The 26,133-nt window shown below is 40.6% G+C and overlaps 7 protein-coding genes across 9 annotated transcripts; 5 read left to right on the forward strand and 2 right to left on the reverse strand.

Moving 5' to 3' along the window:
* Positions 1-61: 61 nt before the first annotated feature.
* Positions 62-5,328, forward strand: LOC130696065 (piwi-like protein Siwi). Its single transcript, XM_057519137.2, has 17 exons — positions 62-179; positions 1,120-1,319; positions 1,388-1,733; positions 1,794-2,002; positions 2,078-2,179; positions 2,254-2,349; positions 2,424-2,579; positions 2,670-2,971; positions 3,038-3,146; positions 3,205-3,349; positions 3,414-3,555; positions 3,624-3,789; positions 3,881-4,003; positions 4,079-4,254; positions 4,314-4,428; positions 4,495-4,824; positions 4,891-5,328. Exons 2-17 carry the CDS (start codon positions 1,185-1,187, stop codon positions 5,005-5,007), a joined length of 2,769 nt encoding a protein of 922 aa, XP_057375120.1. The 5' UTR covers positions 62-179; positions 1,120-1,184; the 3' UTR covers positions 5,008-5,328.
* A 735-nt stretch (positions 5,329-6,063) lies between these two features.
* Positions 6,064-9,395, forward strand: LOC130696077 (14-3-3 protein epsilon). 2 transcript variants are annotated; one of them, XM_057519152.2, is made up of 6 exons: positions 6,064-6,255; positions 7,957-8,156; positions 8,217-8,323; positions 8,622-8,759; positions 8,832-9,046; positions 9,112-9,395. In XM_057519152.2, exons 1-6 carry the CDS (start codon positions 6,192-6,194, stop codon positions 9,165-9,167), a joined length of 780 nt encoding a protein of 259 aa, XP_057375135.1. In that variant the 5' UTR covers positions 6,064-6,191; the 3' UTR covers positions 9,168-9,395. The 2 variants fall into 2 exon arrangements, with proteins under 2 accessions (XP_057375135.1, XP_057375137.1); XM_057519154.2 differs by having other exon boundaries at positions 9,115-9,395.
* A 903-nt stretch (positions 9,396-10,298) lies between these two features.
* On the reverse strand, positions 10,299-11,943 carry LOC130697075 (INO80 complex subunit B-like). Its single transcript, XM_057520182.1, has 8 exons — positions 11,940-11,943; positions 11,654-11,874; positions 11,539-11,584; positions 11,160-11,479; positions 10,969-11,098; positions 10,813-10,913; positions 10,545-10,750; positions 10,299-10,484 (listed from the first exon to the last, which is right to left on the reverse strand). Exons 1-8 carry the CDS (start codon positions 11,941-11,943, stop codon positions 10,349-10,351), a joined length of 1,164 nt encoding a protein of 387 aa, XP_057376165.1. The 3' UTR covers positions 10,299-10,348.
* A 1,422-nt stretch (positions 11,944-13,365) lies between these two features.
* On the forward strand, positions 13,366-18,277 carry LOC130696070 (mothers against decapentaplegic homolog 6-like). The gene is made up of 5 exons (XM_057519144.2): positions 13,366-14,511; positions 14,573-14,737; positions 16,485-16,616; positions 16,709-16,981; positions 17,142-18,277. Exons 1-5 carry the CDS (start codon positions 14,193-14,195, stop codon positions 17,603-17,605), a joined length of 1,353 nt encoding a protein of 450 aa, XP_057375127.1. The 5' UTR covers positions 13,366-14,192; the 3' UTR covers positions 17,606-18,277.
* Positions 18,278-18,542: 265 nt separating this feature from the next.
* On the forward strand, positions 18,543-20,112 carry LOC130696864 (transmembrane and ubiquitin-like domain-containing protein 1). Of its 2 annotated transcripts, XM_057519990.2 has the most exons (4): positions 18,543-18,704; positions 18,822-19,336; positions 19,399-19,492; positions 19,579-20,112. In XM_057519990.2, exons 2-4 carry the CDS (start codon positions 18,828-18,830, stop codon positions 19,963-19,965), a joined length of 990 nt encoding a protein of 329 aa, XP_057375973.1. In that variant the 5' UTR covers positions 18,543-18,704; positions 18,822-18,827; the 3' UTR covers positions 19,966-20,112. The 2 variants fall into 2 exon arrangements, with proteins under 2 accessions (XP_057375973.1, XP_057375974.1); XM_057519991.1 differs by having other exon boundaries at positions 19,399-19,899.
* On the reverse strand, positions 19,902-22,658 carry LOC130696863 (WD repeat-containing protein 76-like). The gene is made up of 10 exons (XM_057519989.1): positions 22,543-22,658; positions 21,941-22,436; positions 21,746-21,855; positions 21,411-21,677; positions 21,166-21,341; positions 21,026-21,107; positions 20,820-20,961; positions 20,559-20,758; positions 20,368-20,486; positions 19,902-20,291 (listed from the first exon to the last, which is right to left on the reverse strand). The coding sequence occupies exons 2-10, from the start codon at positions 22,432-22,434 to the stop codon at positions 20,139-20,141; spliced, it is 1,743 nt and encodes a 580-aa protein (XP_057375972.1). The 5' UTR covers positions 22,435-22,436; positions 22,543-22,658; the 3' UTR covers positions 19,902-20,138.
* A 538-nt stretch (positions 22,659-23,196) lies between these two features.
* Positions 23,197-25,601, forward strand: LOC130696865 (annexin B9-like). Its single transcript, XM_057519992.2, has 10 exons — positions 23,197-23,375; positions 23,860-23,954; positions 24,023-24,199; positions 24,259-24,463; positions 24,531-24,610; positions 24,701-24,773; positions 24,892-25,065; positions 25,135-25,210; positions 25,285-25,390; positions 25,446-25,601. The coding sequence occupies exons 2-10, from the start codon at positions 23,946-23,948 to the stop codon at positions 25,494-25,496; spliced, it is 951 nt and encodes a 316-aa protein (XP_057375975.1). The 5' UTR covers positions 23,197-23,375; positions 23,860-23,945; the 3' UTR covers positions 25,497-25,601.
* The last annotated feature ends 532 nt before the right edge of the window (positions 25,602-26,133 follow it).

Consider the following 26,133-nt stretch of genomic DNA (forward strand, 5'->3'; position numbering starts at 1 on the left):
GCTTGCAAATTCCGAAAACATTTTGAAAATGATGTGGCAACGCAGGATCACCCTCTGGCTATGTTCGGTTTTCTTCGCAGTCGATGCGCCTGCCAATCTCGCTTCATTCGTCGGCGTAAGCTATTGCTGAACAAACGTGCGAAAGTGAAAATTAGAATTGCTTATCAGCGTCCAAAAGGGTAATTATTGTTTTTCGTTTAACATACTTGCTAGTGGCACGTGCCTCGTTGTCACAAATTATACTGAGGTACATTTGATACCCGTTGCGAGCCACGTATAGTTTTTTTTTCAAATATTGCTTCTGGGCTAGTGCTTCTAGGGGTAAATAACAAACCCATGCTGCCTAGTAGTTCGAATGAGTCCCGACATGGCCGTTCTCAACCTCTAATTTGTCAAGTAATCAAGATGGCCGATAAGCAAATTAATTACGACATGTTTATCTTATCACATCCTTGCAATCCCTTTTAATTTTTATTCACATTTTCCATCAATTGTTGCGACCTAAATTAATTTTTAGTTATTGTTTTTTCAACGAAATTTTTTTTGAACACTTAGACTAAAAATTTTTTTTAACCTTGGTACGGTAAACCTCACGTGGTATATGGTTTGCGAAAATTGCATTCGTCATCCTAGCTCAAGGCTGAATAGGGTCAATCTCCCGTCATAGTCAGGGGTGCTCCTTCAGGGAGAATTGAAGCAGAGTTAAGTGCTTTAGTTGCCCTCTTCTTGGGAAGCTTTTTTATTTGATTTGTGTCAAGGGAATTTTGTACCCCTCTGAAACGTCAGTTGTGCCGATAGCTAACATGAATCTAATATAATAAATTCCATTCCAGCTTCTAAAATTCCAGCTTGCCTCCTATCCTAAATACATCAATCATTTTGAAGATTCTAAATCTGTTAAACCGTTTTCTGGATTAATATTTTGATCGGTTTTTTTAAATAGAACCGTATTTGAATTCTGTGGTAAGCGCGGGATTATAGAAATTCAAGAAGTATGTTAAAAATCAAGAATTTTAAGATTTTTGCAAAGTCTAGATTGTTTTTTAATTTAAATCCTTTTTGTTTCAACAAATGCCCTAAATTTGTTTTGCCAATGTCCTTCTTTCACCCTTATTGTAGTTAAACTTCAGATTGATGCTGGAAGCAGTATAACAAGGTCCAGGTTGAAAATCAACTAGAAAAAAATGGATTCTACCGGGCGAGCACGAGGCCGTTCACGTGGAAGGGGCCGTGGAGAGGAAGGATTGGATACCTTGACACGAAGACCTGATTTAGCGCAGCAGCATGGAATTGCCCCCTATACTACACAACCACCACATGTACGTGGCACTTGAATATTTAATTTGTTTTGTTGTATGTTTTTAAGTGTTTCATCGTCCATGAATAGGCAAGTGGTCGGTCCAGGGGAGGCATGCATCAAGAACCAGAAGGACGAGGTCCTGCACTTTCATCTTCACACTCGGGAAGTGGATCAGTGAGCCGGACAACCAGCGGCCCGTCCACTCGCGATACGCCGCAAGAACTATCATATACTGGACCAGCACCTGGCAGAGCTTCGTCGGCCCTTCGTGGTGGGCCGGCCGGGCCTCCTGCTGTTTCGTCAACCCGTGCTCCTCCAAGTGCTATGGCCGGTGGAGATACGGCAGCCAGCATGGGTCGTGGAGCAAGCCGTGGACGTGAGCAAAGGGATGTCCAGATTTATACTCGTCCTTCGGCTGAATTCATCAAACTGGGTAAATTTTAGCAAAGTATTTTTAGCTACAGCCTATTTTCTCATTTTTATGCATCATCAGGAAAAACCGGTAGCCCTATTCCCGTGACATCTAACTATTTTGAACTCATTAAGCGTCCTGATATGCACTTGTTGCAGTATCGTGTTGATTTCAATCCGGATGTAGACCACATCGGTGTTCGCAAGGCACTCATCCGAGTTCATGAAAACGTCCTTGGAAAATATCTTTTCGATGGCACTTTGTTATACAATGTTACTCGTCTTCCTCAGGTAGCCATTAGCGGTTTGTATTGATTTAATATCCTGTTGTACGTTCCCTGTTGATTGTTTTATTTTTTACTTCAGCCACTAGAATTGTTTTCAAAGCGTGTCTCAGATGGATCAGATGTCAGAGTGAATTTTCGGCTAGTTGGAGAAATTCACAAGGAAGATGCCAATTACACTACGGTATTTCGATGTTTGTTTTGATAGTGAAAAGAATGCTATTTTTATCCTGATATATTTTTTAAAATTTTCTTCAGGTGATGAATATTATTTTACGTCGTTGTCTCGGCATGCTCAATTTAACCATGTGGAAACGTGACTATTATGATCCCGCAGCTCTTACTGAAATCCCCGTATGCTAATCTGTTGCTGAATCTCTGCAGTGAATCACGATTGTCTAAATGTTTCATGGTTTTCCCCTTTTAAGCAACACTTCTTGAACGTTTGGCCTGGCTACTTGACCACCATCCGACATCATGAAGATGGATTTCTCCTCGGTGTCGAAATCATTCACAAAGTTTTGCGGAGAGACACTGCCCTAGATGTCATGGATAGGATGCGTCAATCGGGGGGTGATATTCAGGTAAAGCTTTTTTTTTTTTTTTACCATCTCAAAGTTTATTTTTGTATTTATCAGAAAACAATTGATTATTTTTATCAATTCTTTTTCTAGGCTTTGTGTAAAGCAGAACTTCTTGGGAAAGTTGTTATGACGCATTACAATAAGAAAACGTATCGAATTGACGATATTGACTTTACCAAAAATCCCAAATCCACCTTCCATCTTCGTAAAGAAGACCGTGACATTTCCTACTTGGAATATTACAGCACGCGATATAATCTCACCGTCAGGAATGCTTCTCAGCCTATGCTAGTCTCTCTTCCATCTCGTCGAGATAAAAATCGAGGTGATGATCAACCAGTGTATCTTATTCCAGAGCTTTGCGGTATGACGGGACTCAGTGACGATCAAAAGTATGTGTGTTAGCCCATTACATTCTTACACTTTGTACGCTATATAACTATCGTATGCTTACACAGGAAAAATTTCAACCTCATGAAGGATGTTGGAAATATTACTCGGGTAATGCCAGACAGGCGTGTTGAAGCGCTCATGAAGTTTCGTAGGAGGCTAGCTGAAAATCCAAAGGTGAGTCTTTATTTAGCCGTATCAGTTGCTGTTAATTCATATTTTACTTCTTTATAAGATTCAAGAAGAACTTAACAGTTGGGGTTTGGACTTCGCGAGAAACATTGTGAGCTGCAACGCCCGTGTCATTCCTGCACAAACTATCCAGCAAGGTGGCAACAGTTTTCCGACACAGGAAGGAGACTGGAGTCGCAATATTCAAAGTGGGTTTTAATGCAAATTGTTTGTTACTACTAAACAGTAAAACTGACTTTGTCATCGATTTAGGATCCAGGATGTGTGTTTCAGTGGAATTGCATGACTGGGTTGTGTTCTCGCCCACTGCAATGATGCAAGAGATCAGACCTTTCGTTAATATGATGAAGCAAGTCGGTGCTCAGCAAGGCTTTAATATCCCGGAGCCTAATGTGTAAGTCCTTCGTGTTCTCCTTGTGAGTTTTCCTTTAAATGTGAGACATTGTTTATTTCAATGCGAAGGATTCCCATGCAAATGGACCGTACGTCAAACTACGTTGAGGCAATCCGTAGCGAATGTAGTCGTAGAGAGTACAGCCTGATCTTTTGTGTATTACGTGCTGCGAGAAACGACACGTACGCATCGATTAAGAAGATGACGATCTCGGAATTTGGAATTCCTTCTCAGGTAAAACATTCTTTAAAAGCCTAGCGCAGGCCTTAATAAATATTACCTTGAAGAAAAGAATCCCTCGTCTTAACCATACTTTCATTTTTAGGTGATAACGGGACGAAATCTCAAAGGACAGCAAGGCAAGCTCATGTCAATTGCTACCAAAGTCATGATCCAAGTTGCATCTAAGTTAGGAGCAGAACCTTGGAGAGTAGCGGTTCCGCAGACGGTAATAAAACTGATAGTGGAAGACGTTATTTTTTTTTATTACTCATTTAAAAATAATTATCTATTGGATATTTAGAAATGGATGGTTATAGGTTACGATACGTACCATGACGCACGACAACGAAAGGCTGTTGGAGCCTTTGTTGCTTCCATCAACCCGACCTTCTCTCGTTACTATTCTTCAGTCAAAATCCACGAAAATAATGAAGAGATCTCACCCAGCTTCAAAGATCACCTTTTTGGTGCCCTCAAGTAATTAAATCTCCGTTGTGTCATGTGAATTTTAACTAATAATTCACGATTACGCTTAGATCTTACTACATCATGAATGAAAAAACTCTACCTGAGAAAATCATCGTGTATCGTGACGGTGTTGGTGCCGGAGATATTGCGCGATTGAAGGATACCGAAGTTGCAGCGCTGAGAGTATGAATGAAATAGTAATTTAAATAGATATTAGCTTTTCTGACATTTATGTTTTTGTTCGAGTAGGAGGCTTGTTCCGATGCCGGAGCTCGAACACATTACCTCGGAACTGGTGTGTACAACCCATCTATTGCCTTTATCGTCGTCAGCAAGCGAATCAACACACGATTTTTCGCTATGGGTGCTCGTGGCGCAGGCAATCCGCCATGTGGCACAGTTGTTGACAATACAGTGACACTTAACGAGAGATTTGACTTCTTCTTGGTTTCGCAAAAAGTCACCCAAGGAACTGTTTCGCCAACCAGCTATAATATCATTGAAGATGACACCGGAATTGCTCCCGATATTCATCAGCGATTGGCTTATGCTCTCACACATCTTTACTACAATTGGCCGGTATGAAACTTCAAATATTTCGTTTTGCTTTGTGGAATAACAGCGTAATCGTTTCTGTTTTCTTAGGGCACCCTACGCATCCCAGCACCGATTCAATATGCTCATAAACTGGCTTATCTTGTAGGAGAATCTATGATGACTCAGCCGCACGAAGGACTGAATCGACTCCCATATTACCTTTAAAGATCTCCTGTTCGTTTCTTTCATTTTTTTTTCTCTTATTTTTTATTTGGGTATTTTTTTCATGAACACTCTACTACCAGACGACGAGACTTGCCTTAGTCACACGATTTTTGAATGGCGTCAAGAATTTGTTGCCCCGTGTTTGTTTCGAGGCGTAATTATGACCATGAAGTGTTTTTGTGCTTGTTTTTCTTTATTCTGCAATGTTAATTCACCTCCACGGGCCATGTCAACTAAGAAAGTGTGATGAGTGCCCAATGTGCCATTTGTTGTATTTAGCTAACCGAGGAATAAGATAATAAACCTTTGTTTTTAAATAAATTGATTTCGTGGGTTTTTACGTATGATGAAATAGCGTGAGCTCTGGTGGGATTCACGTTGAGATTGCGTGAATGAGACGAGTCATGCTACCAGCACAAGCCCAATGTAAGGAAATTCGAAAGTTTCTTTAATGAAAAAAGGTAGACGAATGTGGCATCGTTGCACGAAAGGCGTGGTTAACCTGACAGCTGTATCGAGAAGAATGCAGGTCTGCAAGGGTACGTCTGGGCTGGCTCCATAATACAATTGCAGGTCCGTAAAAGCAGGAAAAAAAGAAACCAGACATCGCGTCACTTTGTACAGCTCTGTACCCTAGAGACACCAAGCGACTATTTACCTTTGTGGCTCTAAAGCGTTCAATAATGAAACGAATAATATAGAAAATGATACAATTTGTGAGTTACTTCCCTGTCCACCTGAAATGTCAAAATGATTGTAAAAACTGCTAAGTTGCATACACCCAGCAGGTCTGATCTGACACAAACAAATGATTGCCGTCCTTTCAATTAAAAACACGAGTGACTCTTAATATTCAAAATGTAATGCTTTTTTTGTTTTTTACGAGCTTTCCCGATGCTCACGTAATCAAAATTATATATGACAATGGTCAAAGACAAGATGGTAGGCTGTATTCGAAACATAGAGGTCTCTACTGTACAGGGGTGGGCGTGAGATCTGGCAATCTGGCCTCGCTTGCATTTTGGGTTTCTACCGTAGCTACGGGCACAATCTATCAAGCTGGTTCTCAGTTGCAAGCTTTAGCTCTTTGGTCTTAGAGTCGAGACAAGTTCGAGGCAGGTTCCAACGGTCTCGCTTTTGTTTCTTTATCCAGTGACATCTGCTTATAGTTAACTCCATCGGCCATGGCAGACAGAGAGGATAACGTTTACAAGGCGAAACTCGCCGAGCAAGCCGAAAGATACGATGGTAAGTAAATGACCTTTAAATCTAAAAGAAATTAGAAATTTCATTCCACTGTCTCTATGGGGCTTGTATAAAAAATTCCAACGGTCGGCGGCTGGTACGGCAGGGGGAGGGAGGTGGCTGTCTGTGCTAAAAAGAAATCTTGGCTTTTTACATTTGACAGATTTTTGACGTTTCCACTTTTCTTTATCTCTCATGTGAATTGTGTAATAGGTAACGGCGTCTTCAAGCTTCCTTTTGCCTGAATACGTTCGATCAATATGACACCCAGTTTAATGGTAGATTTTCTTTCTAGGCGTCATAAGTTTATATCAATTAAAGCTAAGCTCTGGCTCCATTCCTCGAACGTTTTTTGACATTTAATTGGCGATAGGTTTTCTCTTAGTCGCGGGAAAGTAGTTAGGGAGTGTAGTGTCCGGTACGTCTCTCTCTTTGGGTGGTTTTCCTTGAAAACCCACTACGTAACGAGATGACTTGGATCAATGAGTCATGAGATAGCATAGACTTTGGACTGTCTCTTTGTATACTTCCTTTCCAATAAGTTTTTTATAAAAATAGTCGGTCGTCTTTCTCCAAGTTTTGTGCCTAACCATTGCGCATCACCAAGGCGACGGATCTGTTCGAAACGACGCTCGGTAGAGTACCCCACCCTGGTGCGTGATGCGTTAGGTTACGTAGATGGTAACATGCCGTCCGAAAAAACCTCTCTCGCTCACCGAGGACATCAAAAAAGGAAACCGTTCACACAACAATGGCCGACCGTGATGGTTAATTTTCTCTATCCTTCACTACTTCTGTCTGCGGCTTACAAAACCGAAAGAATCGGTCACTCAGACAAGAGCAGTCAGTGGGCGGAGAAACCAATGCAAAATTTGCCACCATTTTTTTTTTTTTTTTTTTTCTTTTTTTTTTTCTCTATCTTAGAATCTATCGAATGCCACCCAATCATTCAATAATGAATGGGGCGTTTTTATCTTTTTCTTGTCTTTTCAAAAATAATGTCGCACGTCACGTGTATTCTGCCGTTATCGTAAAAAAATAGTTGACAGTTTCCCATTCTATTGAAAAATAATTTCATTTCCAACCCCCCCCCCCCCACACCCTAACCAACTTTTTTTTTTCAAGGTGAAATTAGACTGCAGAGAAGCAATACAATAAAAAAAAGGGAAATGTGGTGTGGGGTGTGTCGCTCTAGAACCTGTCATTACGCCACAGCGTTGTGAATCCAAGTGGAGAGCCTGTCCGGGCATACAACGCGATCGTTTGGTTATTATTTTCTCGTATTCACAAACAACCATGCACGCCCAAAAAAATAGAAAAACTTAATATTTATTTTTTTTTTTCTGTGTTAAGTCAACTTCAACTGCGTCCCTCTCCTATTTTTGTGCATTTCCTTCCATCCGATAACGGTGGGGATGCTGACGTCGTTTATGTATGACGACGACGACGTTCTGGGTATAGGAAGGGGATAGCGGGCGGAACTAGGCGGTAGTGTGTTTCCTCCCATTGCAGTTATTGATCCGCTACTCGAAAAGAGTCGCTATAGTATGGGGAGGGGTTGTCTAGGGGGAGAGGTAGGGATTGTTAGGAAAGGGATATTTTTTTTTTCGTCTGGCCTCTGTAAGTGTAGCTAGCTTCAACAAAGAAAAACATCCTCTTGAAAAAATTAATAGTAACATGATAATAATGTGATCATTCATGCAGAAATGGTGGAATCGATGAAAAAGGTGGCATCAATGGACGTGGAACTGACGGTCGAGGAGCGCAACTTGCTTAGCGTGGCCTACAAAAATGTGATTGGCGCACGCCGTGCCTCCTGGCGCATTATCTCGTCTATCGAACAGAAAGAGGAGAACAAGGGCGCCGAGGACAAACTTGAACTCATCCGCAACTATCGCAATCAGGTAATATTGCTAAAAAAAAAGTTTGGTTACGTAATTTTCTCATGGTCTGCTTGTCGACAGGTCGAGAAGGAGCTGAAGGACATTTGCTCGGATATTTTGAGCGTCCTCGAGAAACATCTCATCCCCTCAGCCACAACTGGAGAATCCAAAGTCTTTTACTACAAAATGTAAATCGTTTTTTCCTATCTGGAATTTATTGTACTTGCTGGCTATTTCGAATAGTCGTGGTAGACGTTAGACGTTCATTTAAATGCGTCAGCGCATTTTTCTCGAAAAGTCCTTGAGATCGGCAATGATTTCAAATTCTACTCATGTTTCTTTGAGTGGAGAAAAAGATAGTGTTTCTACCTCCAAACACGTAAACATTTTTTTGTAAACAGGGCGTCAAGCCAAGCTCCCTGTGGCGTGTGCGCAGCGCGGTGTGGTATTGATTATTGATGATTTTATATCCTTGGCCATCTACAGGAAGGGCGATTACCATCGGTATTTGGCCGAATTCGCGACAGGAAATGACCGAAAGGAAGCTGCCGAAAACTCTTTGATGGCCTACAAAGCCGCCTCCGACATCGCCATGACGGAATTACCCCCCACCCATCCCATCAGGTATCGACAACTCTACTTGAATCTTATGTTAATAACTTTCTAAATACCTTTTCTTTTTTGCGATTGAATTAGGTTGGGACTTGCGTTGAACTTCTCCGTCTTCTATTACGAAATCCTTAACTCACCGGACCGAGCGTGCCGGTTAGCCAAGGCAGCCTTCGACGATGCCATCGCCGAGCTGGACACCCTTTCGGAGGAGTCATACAAGGACTCGACTCTTATCATGCAGCTCTTGAGGGACAATTTGACCCTCTGGACTTCCGACATGCAGGGTGATGGTGAAGCCGGTAAGTTGTTGATTAATTGTTTCTTCACATTAGATGGGAGATTTTTAAATTTGAACTTATTCAAGGAGATGGTGAACCCAAGGCGGAAGTCGCAGACGTTGAGGACCAAGACGTCTCCTAATCGGCGATGTAATTTGTATTGATGTGTTTTTTCTTTAAGTCCTACATGATTTGTTCAATTTTTTCATTATATTATTAATTTTTTTCCAACAAAAAAAAAAGTAATCCGGAAATCCACCTATGTTTCCTTTACTCTTATCTGTCTCCCAATCGCTCCCCCCTCCCTCTAATTGTTCATCCCGCGCTCTTCATCGAACACTGGAAACTGCATTACAACAATTACCGAAAACGGTTTGCATGGACACGTGTATAACTCCTCAAAAAAACAAAAAAAACCAAAAAAAGATTCAAGAGAATAAGCAAAGGCTGTGTGTGGTTTTTGTTGTCATTCCCCGTTGTCCCTGTTTCTTCTTAATTTCCAATAATCATTTCTGTTATTTCTTGGATCTTCCCCGTCGTTTTATTCGTCGAAGATCCATTGTGCCCGCACACACACACACGCAGACACACACACACACACAGGTTCTCTCTCAATATCTTTATCTATCTCTTTCTCTCTCGCTGCGCTGTAGTCTACGTCACACAAGACTTCACGTGTAACCTATTAAAAACAAGCTACTGTTGTCTCCGTCTTTTCTGTAAAATTACCGCAATTTTTTCGTCCAACTTCCCCATTGGAAGAATTGCCTCACTTGATTCGATAATCACTTAACCAGGGAGGTTACCAGAAATGGTTTTGAGAGAAAGAGAAGATGGAGAAAGTTGACTTGAGGGGATTTGTGCAAGTATTCATTCAGTCTGTCTTCAATATTGGCAATGGTTTTTAGTTAAAATAACGAATGGAAGAACAAAGTCTTTGCTTCGTATCGCATTTTTCCCTTTACTCTTTACTATTAGGCCTACTTTTAAGTTTTTAACTTTTCCGTGTCGCTCGCGCCATTCCCTATTTATTTCTTTGTGGTGTCCAAACATTTGCTCACCGTCATAGTTGGGAAAAAAACCAAAAAAGAAAAAAATATTTGAAATTGGAATTTTTTTGGTCCGACGTGATGTAACCAGTCTCCTTTTTTTTGCAAAAATAATCTCTTTCTTTTTATCATCATCTGTCTGGTTGTAAACAAAAAATTAAAGAGGATGGCCGTTGCAGAAAGAAAGCTAGGTCAAATACACGCGCGCATTCTTTTGTCCTCGGTTTCCAAAAAAAAATTTATTCATTGATTTCACAATTGGTTAACTTTTGATTCAACCTAATCTTTCGAGTGTCAAATTCTGTTTGTAACATTGCAGGCTGCACAATGGTACTCCGGTCTTAGAACACGAATAACGTTTGAGATTTGCACAACCTTCAACTCCACACTTTATGCCAGCTGTAGGATCTCTGCAAAAACAATTTTGTGAGTATAGGAAAAATCCAAATTCAATTTAAAAATCAAATTACTTGGCAGACTGAGGCATTAAAGGGAATTCAGTTCCTATGGGTACACTGAAGGTGATGTTCCCATCAGATGTTTGCTTCCACGTGTAACACGAAGTATGATTGGAAACGGAAACGACAGCTGACGACGTGGAAGCGGATACGCTTGTGGCACAAGATTTGTTCAGTTTGCTTTCCTTCTTTAGGAGAAGACGATCGATTGTTCGTTTCTGCGAAAGGAAAAGCAATTTGGGATTATAGGAGATGAAGAAAATAGTTTGTCGTATCACACCTTCTCTTTTTCTCTTTTTTGTGCTGCAACTTCACGTCGCCTTTCGGATTTAATAGCTTTCTTTTTCAGCAATTCTTCTGTCATCACTTGTTCCTTATACCCTAATAAAAAAGCTTGTATGATTGCGTCAAATATCATGAGATAATAGTAGTGTACCCGTTGGGAGAGCAACTAGTTCCTCTTTTATAATTTCTTCGTTCTGCAATTCTCCTTTCCGTTCTAGAAGAGCTCGTTGGCGGACTGTCATTAACTTTGGATTCTTGATCTTTTTCAACTCATCGTCAACCTGGTAAATAACCAAACTGCTCTAGAGCGAATGATGATGTTAATTATTTGCCATGATATACCTCTTCCAATTTTCCTGATTCCAAAGCTTTTAGCCATGCCTCTTCACCACTGGAACCATCCCCATCGTCCCTAGTTCTTTTCGATCGATCTCGTACTCTTTTTCCTTTTGATGAATCTTCTAAAGGTTTAGCCTTTTCAGGTGTGCTGTCCAATGGTTCTTCTTCTTCTTCATCTGACTCGTCAACCTCATCCAACAAATCTTCTTCTATGTCTTCAAGGATTTCTTCATCAACTCCATCCACATCAACAACATCTAGCTCATCATAGTCTTGGCCATAATTTTCCAAAACCATTTCTTCAATATTGATTGTGCCTATTTCTGCATGATAAATGCAACATGAAAATGTGTTCCATATCACTGTGAAAACTTTTGTTTACCATTTTCATCTATCTCTACAAGCTCTTCAATGACTTCAAGGGCACCCTTTAAAAAATTGTGATAAGTGTAAATTTAAGACACAATATCTACAGGAAATCAACATGGTGTTTATACTTCACAGTGCTCTGCATCCATCAGAAAATGCTCTTCAGTCGGAATTGTTACAGCTTCTTCAATCATATCCATACTGTATTCAATTTGGTCAAGTTCAATTTCCTGTTCAGTGCTACCTTCTTCTGCTTCACTTGTTTCTTTAGCGCCTCGGCGATGTTTTTTATGCTTCTTGTGTTTATGTTTCTTATGGTGGCGATGCTTTTTGTCTGGCGAATCTAAATCTAGGAACAAAAACGTTAAATGTTAAAGCCATTCTACACACAGTATTCCATTTTATTGGACGTACCCATGACAAAGCCTTTATGAGATTTATCAAAAAGTAATTGGCAGTGTTATTTATTATTTATTCCGGGATTGTATAGTTCACCAAAAGAATATTGTCGTTGATTCACTGTTTGTTTTCTCGCGTTTTTTTTGGTAGTAAGTAAGCAATAATGTGGTGCCATCTATCAATAGCTGAACTCGGTAGTACAAATTTTTTTTTCTTTTTTTTTTCTTATTATTTTTCCCTTTTCTTTTGCCCACTGACAAATTCTTTCTCTTTCAGTGAGGAATACCGAAGACCCGAAGTAGCCGCACCCTGGAATGACGTGCATTGCAAAAACCAGTTCTATGTTTCATTTAACATTCAAAATGTTCAAAACACTGCAAATAACAATGCATTCCCTGTCGATTCGCCTGGGTGAATCCAATGAATGAAACCATTTTTGACATATGTGAACATTAAGTAGTGAATGGCATCCACGAGGGATGGAAATCTTGGCGTTTATGCTAAGGTTAAATTACGGCTTCTTTTTCTTTACCCTCATATAGGAAAAGACAGACAGTAAAAGTCCTAACAAGTAAGAGGAACGTTACCAAAAGGGAGAAAGGGGGATAACTAGCGCTCTCAGCGGGATGTGTTTATGAAAATAAAAAACATATAAAAAAAACTTTTTCCTAAGGTTTCTCAATGTTTTGTTTTTTGTTGTGATGTTTTGTTTCAACCTTCAGGGGGGAGCCGCGCGAAAGAATCCAGTCGGAAACGAGGAACAAAAGAAAACGAGGAAGAAGAACAGAAGGCAGCGCAGTGAATGAGAGTGGAATGGAAGAAAGAATGGATAAGAGGGGAGAAGAGAGAACATGGCGCCACAAGAAAGCCAGACGGGGCCATCTCTCTCTCTCTTTTTTTCTCTTCTCTCTGGCGCGGCGGTTTATTTTTTTTTGTTTCATTTTTGTTTAAGAAAAAGAAAGAGGCGGGGGCCCCCTGACGATGGCTGTCGGCGATTCCAAGCCCTTACCTATATACCTAGTCCATGCAAACTGCTCCCATCGTCATCATTATGCTCCGCCCTCTACAGCGGTCTCAACTCGGTTTATTTGAAAACCCCCCCCCAAAAATCAGCTTCGACATAATTATTCTATGATCTTGATAGCCCCTTAATAATTAAAAGAATCAATGAATCACGAAAAACCACGAAATCTAATTTGTTCCAAAAAATTTGCCAACAAAAATCGAATGCAAAAATGAATTAATACATCGAGAGATGGGGTTGTTGTCTAATTTGTGGGCGGTTTGAATCCGACTTGTGGCGAGACATACCAAGAGCCATGTGGCTAGGGCAAGCAGATTTTTCGGCGTTGGTTAAAAAAGAAGAAAAAGGGGAAAAAAAAAGAAAAAAAAAAAGGGGGGGTTGGGAAGAAAAATGGCTTGCGGCTATTTGAGTTTCACGTCGAGCCCCGAACAGTTCGGTGCTTGCCCATTCTGTCGGCTCTCAGTCGCGTCCCTTCCAAGTACCACGAGACACACGGGGAGTCGGCGGTGGTGTCCGTTTTCTTTTTTTTTATTTCTCTACTTCATCATAATCATCTGAGTGGACTGTGTATGTGTGTGTGTCTTTAGTCCGTAATGCTCCAATCGAAGGTAAAACATACAAAAGGGAAACGTTGATCGTCACGACAATCATTTTTCGCCGTATCGATGTGTGAAGGAAGACAAATTCCTTGTGGTGTATCGAGTGGATTTTGATTGCCCTGCTAAAGAACGTGGTGACAACGTGTTATGTTTTGTTCTTTCCCCGTTGCTCGTCTCTCTGTGTCGGCCATTTTTACATACTTACCGTCGTAACTGGCACGATGGCAACGTGTTGAGAAGATTCCCATTGGTGAAAACGTCACGAAGTTGTACCCACTAAAAAAGAAAAGTCCAAAGAAACTAAACACACACACGCAGTCAGTTAACAATGTGTGTGTGTGTGTAAAAAGAAAAAAAAGAGGGAAATTTGAATCATTTGGATGCGTGCGCAATGCCATCATCAAAGAGTGGTCAGGTGTCGGTGCAGTGTGTCAGCAGTGGTGCTGCCTCTCGATTAAAATTGTCATCTGCCATCGTTGGTCGGTGGTGGTAGCCACGGCTCCTCCCGGCTACAGCAGCAGCAGCAGCAGACTCCATCCGGCTGTGGTGAATGGGTCCGGCTCGGCGACGGCGGCGTCGGCGGGATTAGGAGGCGGTGGCGGCGGATCGTCTTCGAAACTGCTGCGTAGCTGTCCGTCCTTATTCATGTTCATGTTCCGCTCGAGACGTAACGCCCTCGTCAAGCGGCTGTGGCGTCAGGCTGCTCTCCGGAGAGGAGGAGGAGGTGGGGAGCTGGCGGATGATGACAACCCCCCACCAAACGGCGAGACAGGCGATAATGCTGCTGCTGCTTGTACTCTCGAGGCCACCGAGGAGCAACAGGTCAAGAGCTGGATCAAATCCGCCGCGCACGCCCTCTTCAAACGCTTGACCGACGACCAATTGGCCCTGCTGCTGGACGCTCTTGACGGCGCAGGCGCCTCGGCGTCGCCATGCCTCCCGCTAGACACGGACCTCGTCAACAGTAAGAAAGACATTCCTTTTTTTATATATTTTTTTTATACATAATTTTTCCTGTCTGACAGGAGTATGTCCAGCAGAAGGTGGCCATCGACTGCTGTGTCGTATCTTTCGCTGGCCGGAACTGCCCACCGGAGCTGAATTGAAGCGCGTGATCAATTTGTGCAGCGGCGACCATCAGTCATCATCCACGATATGCTGCAATCCCTACCATTGGAGCCGCCTCTCAGGTAGAGCATTTTTCTATTAACAAGAGATCAAGTCTAGTCACACACATTCAAATAATAATTTAGTATTAAAAAAAAAAAGGCAGAATTTTGGCTGCTGCTGTTTATTAGCGTGAACGCACTAAGAGTCTAGACAGTCGTGTGGTGGTTGGGACCTTGAAGAGTGCGTGTTATTTTTTTTTGTGTGTGTAAAGGTACACACATATTATTGTGGTGCAGGAGTATATCTAGTAGTGGAAAGGCCTTATATCACACGCGCGCGCGCACATTTCCCGTCGAACTGGGCATACATTTGCAGCATCGGCGGGCGTCAGTAGGGCGGGCTCCAAAACCAGTGATGATGATGATGGCGGCGACGGTGGCGGCGGGTCGGTTTCCGCTTTTGATGGATATAGTCTGTCTGGCTCCACCAAAGAGGCCAAAAAAATATTATTTTTTTTCGCCTCTCTCTCCTTGGCGCCGCGCTGCCATGTCCCTTTCATTGTTGTATATTTCAATAGTCGACGCATTGCCACAAAAGAATCTCTTTCCACACTATTAACATTTTTTTTTTCTCTTTCTACTAAATTCGATCGAGAAAAAAAAAAAAAAGAGTTGAGCTTCAAGGTCCTAGATAAAAAAATTTCTTTTGAAAATTTTCCCCTCATTATAAGTCCATTAGCGGCGGCGATGGTGGCGGCGGCCGGTTTTTTTTTTCACGTGTCAACACATAACATAGGGATGGAATCATTAATTATTATCAAGTTGAACTGGAAAAACTGAACGTGGTCGGATGCAAATTTTCTTTTTTTAAGGAGTGTCTCCATTTTTTTTTTTTTAACTATTTATTTCATTCTTATTCCATCTTTGACAGAGGTGGGCGGGTAACTTCCCGTTGTAAGCAATTGCAACTTGGGAGAGCAAAAAAAAAAAGACAGGAATATGTGTGTATATATAAATATAAATATATACAAGAAAAGAAAAGGAGGAGGAGTTACGGTTTATTTTTTAAAGAGGAAAAGACTTGACTGAAAGAAAAGGGGCGCGGAGGGTCCTGGCGTCGTCTGGGCGGCTGCGAAGAAGAACATAAAATTTAAAAGAGAGAGCCACCTTGTCGGCCGAGACGCTCGTATCGCGCGACTCTTTTTTGGGCTCCTTTTGATTTGATCATTCCAATATGTTTGATCCATTCTTGTGAATGCGTGGATGGTAATATCTGATATATTCCCCACCAACCTTATTTTTTTCTTTTGCCTCATTCACGTTGGCCGTGAGACGGCGGCCATGACGTCACCTGGCGGCGACCGGTTCTTTTTGTCCACCACATTGTGTCGCGACCCCATTCTCCCTGTCCGTTTTCTGTCTATTCACAGAAGATACGGGACAAGCAAAATGGAAAAACATTTTTTTTTTGTTGTTGAAATAGTTTAGAAAATATTACACACACAAAAATGACCTTCCGGTTGTTTCGCATCGATCGTAAAGGTCAAGGCTGATTTATTAAAGACAGACAACTCAGAACTAACGGAGAAAATTATATTTTTGAAAGACTTGATGAAAAATGTTGAAATCGAATAGAAAAGCTTTTCTATCGCTACTACCCCAAATTGAAGTTTTTACCTGAAATCTTCCCCCCTCTACACTCCCTCGAGCTGATTTTGGTCAAATATCTTTCTACCTGTGTTCGTCTCGTTTCTAGAAGAGGGTGATACTGTCTCAAAACGAATGGAATGTCCATCTTTTATAACCTTTTTTTTTTACCCATTTGCAGATGTGGCTCCACCGCCTTACACCCGACTGGGCCTCAATCATGATCGACCAAATCGTCTAACCAATAGTTACCCTGTTGAATCTCTGGAAACAGGCGGAACCAACCAGTACAGCAGTACGGCCAGTAATCTAGGTAAAAAAAACTCTTTAAACATTTAAGTTAAAAAAAATATATTGTTTTCGTCTGCAACATTATTCATTTTGGTTCCGTCCTAAAACACACAGATGGTTGTGGTGGCGGTGTGGTCCGATTGCGGCCGTGGTGCACATTAGCATACTGGGAACTGCGTCAGCGAGTGGGTCGTTTGTTCCCCGTCACGCAGCCATCGGTGGCTATCTTTTCCGACTCGTTGGCGACATCGACGGCTGCTCCGATGGTGGTACCGTTGCCGCTTGACCGTCAGTGCAACGCCACTGGCCTCTGTTTAAGTGCACTCACCAGTCAAAGACCACCCGAGACGGACGCCGTCCGCCGCACGCGACAGAAAGTCGGATTAGGTATGATATACACACACACACGCTCATCTACAATTACAATTTTTTATTTCTTTTTAAGACTTTCCTAAAAAGTTTTTGTTTTTTATTCTTTTTTAACGGTAAACAAACAACAAAAGAAAAGTTTTTTTTATTTATTTTGCTTCTGTGGAATTGTTAATAGGACTGTTGCTGTGCCAAGAGCCAGATGGCGTATGGATGTACAACCGGTCGGAGAACCCAGTATTCGTCAACTCTCCGACGCTCGATCCGCCCGGAACCGGTCCGGCCGGCGCCCCACGTACTCTACTCGTTTACAAAGTGCCGCCAAGTTTTGCCATCCGCGTCTTCGACCACGAACGATCCTTGTTATACCAGCAGCAACAACAGTGCAACAACGTGTCTGAATCTCTGGCCGCAGACGGCCCGCCTTGCTATCGCTTGGATAATAATTCAACAGACGCGTCAGGGAAAAACGAGTCTCGCCTATCGCCCTGTTTCGTCTATAAAGAAGAATACACTGACGGACCATTCGATCCCAACGCTTTGCGAATCAGTTTCGCCAAAGGATGGGGCCCTAAATATTCTCGACAGTTCATCACCTCTTGTCCCTGCTGGATCGAAGTCCTCTTGGCGCCGTCCAGATGATTATTGTCTCTCTTTGTTTTGCTCTCCTTTGACACCAGTGCAAAAAAAAAAAAAAATTAAATAGAATCATCCCTCCATGAACACGCCCGATAAACACATATACACGAAAAAACACCATGGTTCTAACTCAGGTTACGCCAAACATATGTTTCAATTATTATTTCAATATTTTCATCATTTTTCTTGTATTGTTTGTCTTTTCCTTACTCTATCTCTCAAGATATGGAATGATACCTTGATTACCTCGTTCGCTTGGAACAAATGATGAAAAGCTAGCACAGATGGACACTTCTTTATATAAATCGTTTATGGAATCGTCAAAAATTCTTTTTGTTTGAATCTCACCGGTTGATGGTGGAGGATTCCTGCATCATGTGTCAATAATTTTCTGTTGTGGTTCGTTTCTTGTGATTTCTTCAGTGAGAAGAATGCCAAGACGCACACGCTTTCTCTTTGTACACATTTATCTGTTTTCTTTTTCGTTCGTGATTGTTTCTTTTGGTTGCTATCTATTTGTACATTTTGCGCATTTCCTTACAAAATATTGCACACAACTCAAAAATGTTACTTGTGGCGGCTATTTGGCATCTTTTTTTTTTGTCTCTTTGTACAGTGCCGAGTGTCTTTAGTCTCTTTCGTTGAAAAATTATGACTCCGTGCTCTTCTATCACACACGCCTGTTGATGTCGTTTCCCATCTACCTTACTCCGTTATACTAATAATTTACAATGACGATATACCGTAATCATCTGTGTCCATTACTGTACAGCACTGTTGAATATGAAATTGGATTAAAAAAAACGATAAAACAAAGCATGAAAAGTGCATATGAATTTTTATTCTTTGTTTTAGTTTTATTCATTTAAAACATTTATTATTATATTGGTCATTCTCAGTCATTCACACATCTTGTTAAAGACAATATGTTTCATAGAAGATCTGGCAGCCATCCATATTGTTTCGTCTGCTACACCATCATTTCTATATTTGTATTTTGATTCGAAGAGCTTTCACTTCTATCGAATTTGTTGTAAGTGAAATCATGTGATAGCTCCGTTCCAAATTTGTAAAATACGCATCTAAGCACATCAACATTCAAGTACGTCTTCTATTTTTATTTTAAATTAACGTTGGAAAATATTAAGTGAACCACTGTGTGCCTTTTCTGCAAATGACGCATTTACCTAGTTCGTTATAAATGCAATTTTGTTTTCAGATTAGCATGTCGTTGATCGAAGGAATAGGCGATGAAGTGCCCATATTTTTTGTTTTGGCAGCGATTGTCATAGTGGCATTTATGGTTTTGGCTTGGAAATCTACAGATGTCCCCGAAACTCCTCTGTCACTACCTGTTCTCACATTTACATTATCACAAAGAGTAATTCCAGCTCCAGCTGGGCTGGTTGCAGATGATGATGGACCTTCATTTCCATTAGAAGATAATGAATCAAATCAAGAAATTTCTTCTGCAGAAAACCTGGAAGTTTCATCTGATCATCAAACGATAGCAAACTCAGCCATACAGGCAGAAAATAATGAAGAAACACTCTCAGAAGTCCAGTCTATGTCACAAGAAACAGCATCAGATAAAAGTGATGAGCCAAGAAGAAAACAAATGGATGCATCACCAACACGAACTGAAGCTATAATAAGTGTGAAATTGATGTATATGGACGATACACACAGGGTGGTAGAAAGTCCTATAAGTATGACCATTGGAGACTTTAAAAAGTAAAGAATTACCTCAAAATTTGATTTCATCAACCATTCCATAACATATTGATATCTGGCAGGACACATTTTAAGAATGAGCTGAACGCAAACAAAGTTGTCAAACTCATCTATAATGGCCAAGTACTGAGTGAAGAGTCCTCCATACTCTCTCAAGTGGGTCTCGACAATAACTCAGTTATTCATTGTCTTATTCATCAACCTCGTTCTACCAATGCCGCAACAACTTCTCCCTCCGCTAGCACCTTGCCCGGTCCTACACAACAACAATCGACAGAAGATGCGTTTCCACGACAATCCGGCCAACAGACCGCTACAGAATCCGGTATAGACATCGGCGGCCTACTAGTCCCTCTATTTGGAGTCATTCTTGGCTTAGTTTGGTACTGCAGGATCGCCTACGCCTCTTATTTTACAGCAGCAGCAACAACTGGGCTCGTTGGGCTATCTGGGCTCTGCATCTTTTCGGTTCTTATTATTTGGTATCCAGAACCCGAAGCTCCGTAAGCAAATTACTTGTAGATTCGAGATTTTTCCCAATAAATATGACGCGTTGCCCCATCGATTTCCGGAAAAACGTTTTCTGGTATTCTACTGAGTCGACACTGAAAACACAGGCATACAACTGATGGAATAACAACAATTTGGAGGTAGACGTTTTTCAGAATTAAACATATAAAACAATACCAAGAATCGCGAAAAACCTAAAATTGCTCCATATAAAAAGCGTTTCATTCCAGAAACGTTCGCACTTCATACGATACGAACAGTTTTGTGTAAACGCTGGGAATGGGTTCCTTAACTAAGATCGGAAAATGTGGACCCGGCCGCTTGAATTACCACCAGCAAAAATCGGCACTGTCGGATGAAATGCGTTTATTGAAGTTACTGATCCCAGGAAATCTCCACTGAAATTATGAAGGAGTGTGCCAGTAGGAGCGCCGTAAAGTTCAACCTATTGAAGGAATGAAGTTAGGTTTCTTTTTATTAAAGAAACAAAAAAAATCTTCGTATTTATCTGTAGAAATTACCCGTCTTGGATGCTCCATGCTCCCGACGATGAAGACATCGTCACGCTGAGGATGCCAAACAGCTTTGAATGGAGTGAGCCAACGTCCAGTAAAATTGTTGTGACTGATGGACTTGATGCCTGAAATGAATTGTTTATCTTTAGTGGTTATTTCTCTACTACGTTTTCATAAGTAATCAATCTGAAATTTACATTCTACTTCAGCTCTGCCTTTCTGGACGTCATACAACTTTAACGTGTCATCCGTGCATGTAATCAGAGCGTATTGCCCCGTAATAGGTGAGTAAAATGCGCCGTGGACTCCTTTAGGGGCTTTTGGAAAGCTAATTACCGAATCGGCAAGTTCATCTTCGTTTTTCGATGTGTATCGCACATCGAATATCCCCAATTCTCTGAAAGCAAGAAGTCATCAGTTAGTCATTAGTTTGTTTACCTTTTGCTCAAAATAATTACCCGTAGCGATTGCATGTCATGAAAAGATTATTGTCTTGTGGATGTAAGCTAACCGTACGAGCACTCATTTCAAAACAATGAATTATGTTCTCCGCCTTTCCAGGCCTTGTGCGGACATCAATCACCGCAACATCTCCATTCGCTAAATAGGGGTGAAAGCATCTTTAAAGCGTAACGCAATGAGGTAAATTTTATAATCTATTTACATTGAGAAACGATTAAAGTTGATGGATCCTTTTGTGCATGATAGGCAGTCCAAGTGTCTTTTGTTCTTTGGATGGAATATACCTGGAACGCAAGACGAGTAATGCGAAATGTCTCTCGTTTGAAAGCTAGAAACGTTTACCTCATCAAAAACGTTGGTATGCATGTCTAGGCATCGAACATAACCATCGTAACTGGTGGTCAGTAGTCGCATTGGGTTAAATTTATCGAAAGTTACGCAGTTGACTGGTTGCTTGTGTACTTTAAATGCTCGAACTCCTTGATGCTTATCTTCATGTTTATCGACATCCCAGAAACCTTCTCAAATTGTTAAATTATGTTAAAAAATTGAATGCGCTTAAGTGGGCAAATAGTTATTAGAAGTACCGATATTTCCGTCACGATCACACGCGGCGATTAGAAGCTTGCTATTACTTGGATGCCATGCCATCGAATAGATCCGCGCCTTTGTCACCTTTGCTATCCCTTCTTCGCGAATGCTAAAACTTTTCATCAGCTTCAAAAAGTCTTGTTGATCGGCAGGCAATTTTTCCAATTCTCCTTCCTTTTCTAGCAAAGGAATCATTTCTTCAATGAATTTGCTGTCTTCAATGGATTCTTGGTCTAGGTAAGCATCCGCCAATGTGAATGGCCCTTTTATCATGAATAATGAAATTAATATCTCTAATATAATTACAACTCCAAAACAACATTAAAGTTACCTCCTTTAGGTGCTTTAGGTTTCCTTTCATCTTCATCTTTCATGCTGATAATTTCCTCTTTAAGAGGGTTCCTGCTTCTCAGTGACATTCTCAAAGGTGGAACTTCAATGCTATGAAAAATAATTTTAATAACAACAAAAATATACACAGTCCTTAACTGTAACTTCCTAGTGGAAATACAGAGACCTAAATTACCTTTCTTCCACTTTCCGTTTAAGTCCACGTTGTACAGCTTTCTTCTTTTCTTTACTTTCGGTAGATATAACATTCATGAAATCATTTTTTGCAGCCCCAACTAACTCTTGGAACATCTTTTTTCTTTCTTCAATATTTTGTTGAATCTGTTTTTCATATTCTGACAATGCAGTGTTTGTTTGACGATTTTGATCCTTGTTCTCTTTACTATTTGGCTTCCTGGTATTGGAAATGCCATCTTGATAATTTGAATCCTCTGAATCATCTGATTCATTTGAGTCATCTAAAAAAGGTTCTACCTCACGCTTCAACTCTTTTTTAACAAACACTTTCTTTTGTGGAGATTCTATGTCCAACTTTTCAATAGAAACATATGGATCAGGAACCTTGAAATATTCTTTGATCGTCGTTTTCTTTTTAACAGGAGTATCTAAGATTTTCACTGGAGAAGATTTGGCCGCCTTTTCTGCAAATCTTGCACTTCTTCTTGCCATTGCTGCAGAAAAGGAACACAGAATAGGTAAACTTAGGCTTACGTATAACCAACTTCGTTGACAATATAAAGTTGTTTGCAAATTTACGTAGATAAACATCTTACTCACCGTATAAAAAAATGTGAAAAATACGTGAATTTCAAATCTATCAACACCACGATTACGTGTTGGTATGAAATTTTTTTACACAACGATCCAACCAATTGTTGGGAATTTGCCGCCAAATCGCACTGAGAAAGCCAAACAGCAGACGACTATTTAGTTCGCCCTCACGAGGAAAACATCAAAAACGTGTGGAACCATGATATTTTGCTGTCTCTTAAATTTAATTCCAGCTCATAATCTCACCAAAAAAAGTTGTTTCTATTGTGCAGGGTATCAGCAAAATTATCATAAATGTGTTATAGAGGAAAGGATGTCGAATCAAACAACAATACCTACCAGTACTCAGTACTGGCACGTAAAATTTGGTAAGGCCTTTTCATTTTACCAAAGGTGACGTTAGAAGGGACACTCGTTTGCAATCGTTCTATGATAGCCGCAATATTCATAGCATTATCCCTCGTCCACCGAAGGTGAAATGTGTTTATGATTTGTTTTACAATAGCCCTGTACAATCCAATACATACCTAAAATCGTTTAATATGCTTTTAGTATTCAAGACAAAACACACATGATCCCCTTTTTCACCTAGAGGATATAGGTTTTCAACCATAAGAAAAAAAAAAGAAAATGCTGCAAAAGGCCTCTGGTGTAAATAATGGCCTTTTCCCCATCATCTGTTTCCGGTCGTCACCGTTCGTTTTTTCCCGTTCCGTGGGTGTGAACGCACGAAAGCGTGAAGTGAAACACAGGTATAGAAAGTTTGGTATCGCTGCTAGTTGCAACTACACCAGTCGATCGCCTGCAACGTTACATTCTTCTCAGAAGAGCGGCTTCTCGTGAGTATAATTTACGTTCATTTTCATTACTATTCAAATTTGATTCTAGTTACATCTTTAGCTGTTAGATAAATCTAAATGTGTTAAAAATGAACAAGTAGTCAACAAACAGAGATATAATGATGCATTGTGTTTGCCATGAGAAAGTGCCAACAACCCCACCCTAATAAGCAACATTCTTTGCTTTCTCATCGAATTCTTTTGTCATTTCTCGACTGTCGATTCAAACCATTTGTCAAAACGTTAAGACACAATTTCCTCTACTTTAGTAAAGATAATTCGTTTGCCCTTTCAAAAGTTTTATGAGCATTTGCGGGATCGTACACAATTTGCTGAGAAGCATAGGCTCCCTGTAGTAAGTTGAAAATAATAGGCTTTTTAAAATACTAGAACTAATAGGCCTCCGGCAAACACGCACGAATCATACTTCTATATCATGTTTGCAATTTACCTGATCTAACTATTCGTCTTTAATTTTGTCCAGTGGTTCTACACCTGCTCATTCTGGTGACTCAGTCACACTCAAGTAACTACACCACTTATAGGACTCCCCAGGGCCATACCAACCAAATGGAACCGGTACTTTCTAAAATTGAGCTTACTTGCCAAATAACCTAAACTTAACTTCTAATGCAATTTATACGTAGAACCTTCCTACCGTATTTCCTGTTACAATGTTCGATGCCAAAGCCGACGCCGATGCACTTCATAAAGCAATTGCTGGTTTAGGCACTGACGAAGAATCTCTCACGACCATTCTTTGCCATCGAAGCAGTGATCAACGCGCAGCAATCAATCTAGCTTACAAGACAAGCTATCGCATGGTAGTTGCTAAATGAACTGTAGTTATCCCTGTTCTAAACATATACTTTTTGCACCATAGGACTTAGAATCGCAACTAAACTCCGAGTTAAGTGGTTCATTTAGAGATGTAATGGTTGCCCTTTGCCTTCCGAAGGCGGAATTCATGGCGCGGGAAATGTACGAAGCAATGAGTGGAATAGGAACTAGCGAAGGGAGGCTGATTGAAATACTTGGCAACGGAACTAACCAGGAGACGCGCGAAATGAGCGCCGCGTATCAACGATGTGCGTATCCTTCGTTTCCTCCTTTTTAATAGTTCGTTTTCTTAATTAAAAAAAGGAAATTCCTTAGTATACGGTCATCCCGTGCAAGATGACATAAAAGGTGATACTTCTGGTGACTTTGAATCGCTGCTTCTTTCACTGGTTCAGGTAAACGAGTACTAAACGAACCCTTGGCCTAACTTGCTTTCCTACAACAGAACAAAGATTAATTTCTTTTTTTTTTTTATTTGATCTTAGTGTCAAAGGGACGAGACGCAGAAGGCCGATGTGGCACAAGCTAAAGTAGACGCCCAGCGTTTGTTTGAAGCCGGTATACTATAACTTATGAAGACTTCCACCATTAGCTTATGCAGCTGTGAATTTTGATTTACCAACTACGTTGATATTATTGACTTTTTTTTATGTATCACATATTTTCAAAAATTCAGGAGCGGCCAAACTGGGGACCGATGAAAAAGTTTTTTATTCTATTCTAACAACTCGTAGCTGGGCTCAATTACGTCAAATTATTGCCGAGTATGAGAGTATGCATGACCACTCTTTGGAAAGTGCCGTGACAAGCGAGTTTTCCGCCAACGCTCAACGGGGTATTTTAGAACTATGTAAGAGTCCCAGCTTAAAATTTCCCCAACGTCTCACTTGACTCATTTCACAAATTTTAATACAAACAGTGCAGTGTGTCCAAAATCGACCGGCATACCTCGCTGAGCGTTTGCACAAGGCTCTAAAAGGATTAGGCACCAACGAGTAAAGCTAACTTGATCTCACGAAAATTTTTATTAATTTTTTTAACTGAAAGTAATCATCGATTTTTCTTTTAGTCGCAACCTTATTCGTCTCATCGTCAGCCGCTGCGATGTTGATCTGGGCAATATTAAAAGGGAGTACGAAAAAAAATTCGGCACAAGTCTTCAAGCTGATGTTTCGGTATTGCTCTTTTATTATTGTACTATGAAAAACACTAAAATAACACGTGTTTTAGGATGATACGTCTGGTGACTATAAAAAAGCTCTTTTAACTCTTATTGGCTGAGAGCTAGAAAAATATTTGTGCACAGAAAACTGCTCTTCTATAAACTATAATTATATTCAAAATAAATTATATTGGAAGGTAACATAAAAAAGTGATGGGCTCGAGCACTATCCGTTGTCAAACTGATTTAAAGTTGTCAACGCTACAACTTTTTCCGTTGCTTTAATACTTAACCCTTAAAGTTTTAGCTACTTAAAAAAAATTTCATTATTTACATCTTACTGTTATTTACACTCTTCTCTCACCTTCTGGACTTTATCAAGAACCGATCCTTAGACCCTTAGCATGCGCTGCCGATGCTGTTACATTGAGCCATGACTCACGTGTAGAGATTTTTATTTTCCATTGTATCTATGATATGGTCACCTTGTCTTGGATGTTTTTGAAGTCCAGCAGGTTCTGTTTATCTGTTCGAAATTAGGTAAGTTTCGTAGCTCAGTGGAAGAACGTGTGGCTATGATTCGTGTTATGCAGGGTTCGATACTCAGCAAAAGTCTGTTGGTAACAGTATTTCAAAAAACAACTTGTTGCACTGAAGTTTCAATTCTACGATAGTATCATATATTGAAAACATCTTTATCTTGTAACATTCTACACAATATTTAAAAGTTAAATTTGTTTGTCCGCAAGTGGCAAG

The sequence above is a fragment of the Daphnia carinata genome, chromosome 5 (assembly GCF_022539665.2).
Source record: "Daphnia carinata strain CSIRO-1 chromosome 5, CSIRO_AGI_Dcar_HiC_V3, whole genome shotgun sequence".
Lineage (NCBI taxonomy): Eukaryota > Metazoa > Arthropoda > Branchiopoda > Diplostraca > Daphniidae > Daphnia > Daphnia carinata.

Bases quoted from the DNA above. Each gene is read 5' to 3' on its own strand.
- LOC130696070 (XM_057519144.2), top strand. From the start codon at position 14,193: ATGTTCATGTTCCGCTCGAGACGTAACGCCCTCGTCAAGCGGCTGTGG. The intron at 14,512-14,572 runs GTAAGAAAGACA...CCTGTCTGACAG, and splicing joins AGACACGGACCTCGTCAACA to GAGTATGTCCAGCAGAAGGT. The intron at 16,617-16,708 runs GTAAAAAAAACT...TAAAACACACAG, and splicing joins CAGTACGGCCAGTAATCTAG to ATGGTTGTGGTGGCGGTGTG.
- LOC130696077 (XM_057519152.2), top strand. From the start codon at position 6,192: ATGGCAGACAGAGAGGATAACGTTTACAAGGCGAAACTCGCCGAGCAA. The intron at 6,256-7,956 runs GTAAGTAAATGA...TCATTCATGCAG, and splicing joins GCAAGCCGAAAGATACGATG to AAATGGTGGAATCGATGAAA. The intron at 9,047-9,111 runs GTAAGTTGTTGA...AACTTATTCAAG, and splicing joins GCAGGGTGATGGTGAAGCCG to GAGATGGTGAACCCAAGGCG.
- LOC130697075 (XM_057520182.1), bottom strand. The intron at 11,585-11,653 runs GTATAAACACCA...AATTTTTTAAAG, and splicing joins TGGATGCAGAGCACTGTGAA to GGTGCCCTTGAAGTCATTGA. The intron at 11,099-11,159 runs GTATATCATGGC...GTTATTTACCAG, and splicing joins AATCAGGAAAATTGGAAGAG to GTTGACGATGAGTTGAAAAA.
- LOC130696865 (XM_057519992.2), top strand. The intron at 24,611-24,700 runs GTAAACGAGTAC...ATTTGATCTTAG, and splicing joins TGCTTCTTTCACTGGTTCAG to TGTCAAAGGGACGAGACGCA. The intron at 25,391-25,445 runs GTATTGCTCTTT...CACGTGTTTTAG, and splicing joins GTCTTCAAGCTGATGTTTCG to GATGATACGTCTGGTGACTA.
- LOC130696863 (XM_057519989.1), bottom strand. From the start codon at position 22,434: ATGGCAAGAAGAAGTGCAAGATTTGCAGAAAAGGCGGCCAAATCTTCT. The intron at 21,342-21,410 runs GTACTTCTAATA...CAATTTGAGAAG, and splicing joins TGATCGTGACGGAAATATCG to GTTTCTGGGATGTCGATAAA. The intron at 20,962-21,025 runs GTAAATAGATTA...ACCCCTATTTAG, and splicing joins AACTTTAATCGTTTCTCAAT to CGAATGGAGATGTTGCGGTG.
- LOC130696864 (XM_057519990.2), top strand. From the start codon at position 18,828: ATGTCGTTGATCGAAGGAATAGGCGATGAAGTGCCCATATTTTTTGTT. The intron at 19,337-19,398 runs GTAAAGAATTAC...GATATCTGGCAG, and splicing joins ACCATTGGAGACTTTAAAAA to GACACATTTTAAGAATGAGC. The intron at 19,493-19,578 runs GTGGGTCTCGAC...TCCCTCCGCTAG, and splicing joins AGTCCTCCATACTCTCTCAA to CACCTTGCCCGGTCCTACAC.
- LOC130696065 (XM_057519137.2), top strand. From the start codon at position 1,185: ATGGATTCTACCGGGCGAGCACGAGGCCGTTCACGTGGAAGGGGCCGT. The intron at 1,734-1,793 runs GTAAATTTTAGC...ATGCATCATCAG, and splicing joins GGCTGAATTCATCAAACTGG to GAAAAACCGGTAGCCCTATT. The intron at 2,580-2,669 runs GTAAAGCTTTTT...TTCTTTTTCTAG, and splicing joins AATCGGGGGGTGATATTCAG to GCTTTGTGTAAAGCAGAACT.